At 39.7% G+C, this 4,617-nt stretch overlaps 2 protein-coding genes across 2 annotated transcripts in view; both read right to left on the minus strand.

The window, feature by feature from the left end:
• The window catches only part of LOC109539213 (aminopeptidase N), a gene marked incomplete in the record, with an annotated part of 11,100 nt that overhangs the window by 200 nt on the left and 6,283 nt on the right, over nucleotides 1-4,617 (minus strand).
• On the minus strand, nucleotides 2,403-4,012 carry LOC125505145. Its single transcript, XM_048668321.1, has one exon. It carries the CDS (start codon nucleotides 3,764-3,766, stop codon nucleotides 2,522-2,524), a length of 1,245 nt encoding a protein of 414 aa, XP_048524278.1. The 5' UTR covers nucleotides 3,767-4,012; the 3' UTR covers nucleotides 2,403-2,521.

Here is a 4,617-nt window from a genome sequence, read left to right on the forward strand (position 1 = left end):
CGAAAAATGTGGATTATTTCGGATCTTTAGCTTTAAGCGCCGTTTTAAACCACCCCGTTGCATTCTTCACTTCATTGAGACGAAAATGATGTAAATCCCGAGCGATTTTGAGACTTGATTTTTTTTTAAATCGACCTTTACGCTTAGGAAAATTTCGATCAAAAATTCAAATTTCACGTATGTTTTTTGAGCTCAATGGATTGTTTCTGGCCCGAAAAGCTTCCTAATGTGCATATGTAAAGTGTTTGCGTCCATAATAACCAAAATATCATGAGAGAAAGATCACGACCGCTAAAAACTCACTCAAAATGAGGCAAAAATGTCGATTATTTCCGATCTGAAGCTTTTGGGAGGAATTTAAAATTAGTTCATTGCATTTCTCACTTCCTTACGAAGAAACTGATGTAAAAGTCGAGAGATTTTGAGAGGCTTGATTTTTTTTGAAAAAAATCGACCTTTACCCTTAGGAAAATTTCGGTCAAAAATTCAAATTTTCAAGTGCGCGTTTTTCGGCTTAATGGTTTGTTTATGGCTCAAAAGGGTCCTTAATGCGCATATATAAAGTGTTTGGGTCAATAATAAGCAAAATATCATGAGAAAAAGATCACGACCGCTAAAAACTCACTCAAAATGAGGCAAAAATGTCGATTATTTCCGATCTGAAGCTTTTGGGCGTAATTTTAAATTAGTTCATTGCATTTCTCACTTCCTTACAAAGAAACTGATGTAAAAGTCGAGAGATTTTGAGACTTGATTTTTTATGAGAAAAATCGATCTTCACCCTTAGGAAAATTTCGATCAAAAATTCAAATTTTCAAATGCGTGTTTTTCTGATTAATGGTTTGTTTATGGCTCAAAAGGGTCCTTAATGCGCATATATAAAGTGTTTGGGTCAATAATAAGCAAAATATCATGAGAGAAAGATCACCACCGCTAAATATCGCTCGAAATGAGCCAAAAATGTCGATTATTTCGGATCTTTAGCTTTAAATGCGGTTTTAAACCATCTCGTTGCATTCCTTACATCATTTTCATCTCATGATATAAAACTCCAGATATTTTCAGACTTGATTTGATCGAAAAATTGACTCCCGCCCCGGTCAAAAATTAAAATTTTACATGCGTGTTTTTGAAGCTCAATGGATTGTTTCTTGGCTGAAAAGCTCCTTAGTGTGCATATATATAGTGATTGCGGCCATAATAAGCAACATATTATGAAAGAAAGACCATGACCACTCAGACTGAGGCGAAAATGTCCATTATTTCATTTCTGAATCTTCTACAGTAGCCAATTTGTTCGTTGAGACAAAAATGATGTGGAATTTAAAGTATTTTGAAAAACCTGATATTTGCTCAAAAAATCCACGGCTTATGCGATTTTTGCTCAAAATTTTAAAATTGACAAGCGCATGTTTTGAGCTCAATTACCACATCACAGCAAGAATTGGCAGTTAATGACTTCAATAAACATGCTGTATTTATTTGACCTCCACAATTGAAACAATTTCTGAAAACCGACTGGTTCTGAATATTCTTTAAATAAATTAATCAATTTCGATTCTCAGACTCGAAATAGCTTAATCCACTTAATCCGAGTGACATCAGAATCAGATGGAGGCTTTGTATGGCAATAAACGCGACTTACGGATGCAATTTGCTGATAGCCTTAAAGGTCTATCCATTTTTGCTTTACAGCTTTCAATGTAAAAATTGTGTTCTTAAGCGCTTTGCTCTCCAAATCCTATGGCATCAATTAATTTTAATTTCAGTTAATAAAAGAACGTGTTGCAAATTACCCCAATTGTAGCAATAATTATATGACGATTTAATATATCTTTTAATTGTTTAGTTGTTGTTTAAGTATAAGTAAGAAAGTTAATACATTCAAAATTCAAAAATCAAAAACGAACAATTGAACGCCTAAAACCCCGGGAAACTCAACAGTTGTATACGCACAAATTAATTTAGCTTTTAACCATCTTAAGCCGCAATGCAATGAGTCGATTAAGAAGTCTGAAAAGTCGATTATCAAATAGTTTGCGCTCATTCCAGTTGCGTTCAAAATTGAGATAACACCACGTACTTGAACTGGTTATTAATTTTCTAGTTCACCACTGATTGGCTTTGATTATTTAATTAGGTCTAATTTATTATTATTCCGTTCTGGGTAACCATACAGATTTAATTAAGAACCCAAATAGACTGACCTTTTATTATTTTTCGCATTTAGCTGCCGCTTTTCGGTAACATAGTCAAGAGCCCGAGCTAGAGCGCCCCACATGATTATCAATCGGGTTACTTAGATTATCATACACTTAACCCATGGGGCATTGCGTTTATTAACACTTACCGCACGATTAGTCAAACAACATTCTAGGCCATAACGAATAAAGAACACAGTGTTAATTCTGATAAACACTTTTATTATTATTATTATTATTATGGCTATTGCATAACAGAACCTTAGTTCACTTTAGTGTATTTACCCATAAATGCCCTAAAAATGGAGTGCCGAAGCTAATCATAGCCATCCTCGCTTCTGGATACTTAACACAGTGTCCTTCAGCTTCCTTCTGTGATTGGGCCCCAGCAGATCCTTCCTGCTCCAGTCGGAGTCTTGGAACTCTTCAGAGCTGTTCGTCACCTTGCCCTTTTCAGTGCAGATTGGCTTGAGCATGATGAGCACATGGTAGAGCTCGGTGGGAGCCACTTCGTTCAGTTCCTCTAGGAAATTCTCCCAAGAGAACGGAGCAAGATCCAGCCGGAAATCTGCTAAGGTCTTCAGAAACGTCTCGTGGTACAGCCGCAAAAAATCATCGAAATGCTCGTCCAGAATGGTGTTGATCACGCTGGTGAACAGGAAAAAGACCAGGTCGCAACAGCAACTCCAGTACCTGAGCAGCTGCAGATCCACGATCTTGTTCTTCACGGTGCGGCCAGTTTGGTCCTTCTGGATCATGGTGTTACTGACCCAGAAATCCGCGTGGCACATCGTGCCCCAAGGTTCGTTCGGATTGCTCCTGTTCACGAAAGGATTCGCCGCGCCATCATCAACAATCTTCTGTATTTGCGCCAAGTAAGGCTGCAGCTCTGGCATTTCGCGAGCTCCTTCCATGATGGCATTGTGGAAAGTTGTGCCCACCTCAGGCGGCAGTTGCTCCAGGCCTTTATTGGAAACGGTGGCTGGCAGGACTTTTTCCTTAAACGCCTGCGGCTTGAGAAGCTTCAACGCTATGGGCACCGCATGGTATCGGGCCAGGTCTTGCAAAATCACTCTGGTGGCGCTCAAGTCGAAGCCCTTCAATCGATCTTCCGTGATGAAACCTTGCAGCTTCAGATTCTCGAAGATCAACACTGCGTCTTCATCCACGATGTTTTTGTTCTCGTCCACGCTCACTCTGGCGCCGAAACACTTGGGCAGCAGATTGTCTATGAATTGCTCCTCTGGCACTCTGTGCTCTTTCTGCAGCGCGACCAGCTCGGGGATGGTGTGCTTGTATGCGAACACTTCCTTTTTGAACGTTACAGGTATATCGAAGGCCAGCCGCAGCATTTCATTAGCCGGGATCAGTTTGGCGACGAGATGCAAGTCCCCCTTGAGTCCAGACTTTTTGCGCTTGATTTTCACATTCAGCGCCAGCATCACGCTGCCGTAGTGCTCTCCTGGTGCGGTCAGCACTGCCGTCTCCTCTTCCAACACTTCCACATCCTCGCCAAGCGATTGAGTCAACAGTTCACCAACATTGTTCACTTTCGATTTCGCCATGTTGCACCGCAATTAGACCTGCCGACAAATCAGCTAATTGTCGATAACCGTTTCCTTTGCTCGATTTGCCCGACTTATATAAAATACTAAAACCGAAATTCAAAACTATTCGGCGACTAGCGACGTTTGGTGGGGATCAGCGCACTTTGCAGCCAATCAGTCCCCTGATTCCTGATAAACAGTCGGACTGATTATCTAATGAAACTGTAATTCGTCTGATGTCAATGGGATTCAAGTGTGTAGTTTTTTCGTTTTTGCGCGCTCTGTAATAAACTTCGTCGATAACGCGACGCATTCAATACTTTCAATAAAAAGATAAACTAAATGTGCAAGCGAGCAAATACATTAAACGCAGTTAATTACATGGAACCAAAGTGGTTTTACGCGAAAACAAACTACCTGAACATGGGGGGCTGGCGTTGGAAAACTTTGTTCAAAATTGCTTTCATTCAGCTGTTTATTAATTAGTCACTTCTTATTGCAACAAAACTATTATTTGCAGTGAGATTTTAATATATAGAAAAGCATGCATACAAATCGCAACATTTATTCTTAATTCTCCACAAATTTCATACTGAATCGAAACAATGTATGCCAGTTACAAGATGAATCCTGAGCAATATATTCTGTGGCCATTGCTACACCAAATAGCATCCACATATACAGGGTGATTCAAAATTGGCGTCATTCCTCTGGAGGTGTTGTCTGGCGGTGTTTTAGGAGAACAGAAAAAATAGTTAAAAAAATTAACCGTGACGCGAAATTTCAACATTTTCCTCGTACTCTCCAAGTGAGCCCCTATTACCCCTTAAAAGGAATGACGCCAATTTTGAATCACCCTGTATAAGGAA

Source organism: Dendroctonus ponderosae, unplaced genomic scaffold (genome assembly GCF_020466585.1).
Source record: "Dendroctonus ponderosae isolate FM_Combo_2020 unplaced genomic scaffold, Dpon_F_20191213v2 Dpon_F_20191213_7, whole genome shotgun sequence".
NCBI classification, from domain to species: Eukaryota; Metazoa; Arthropoda; class Insecta; order Coleoptera; family Curculionidae; genus Dendroctonus; species Dendroctonus ponderosae.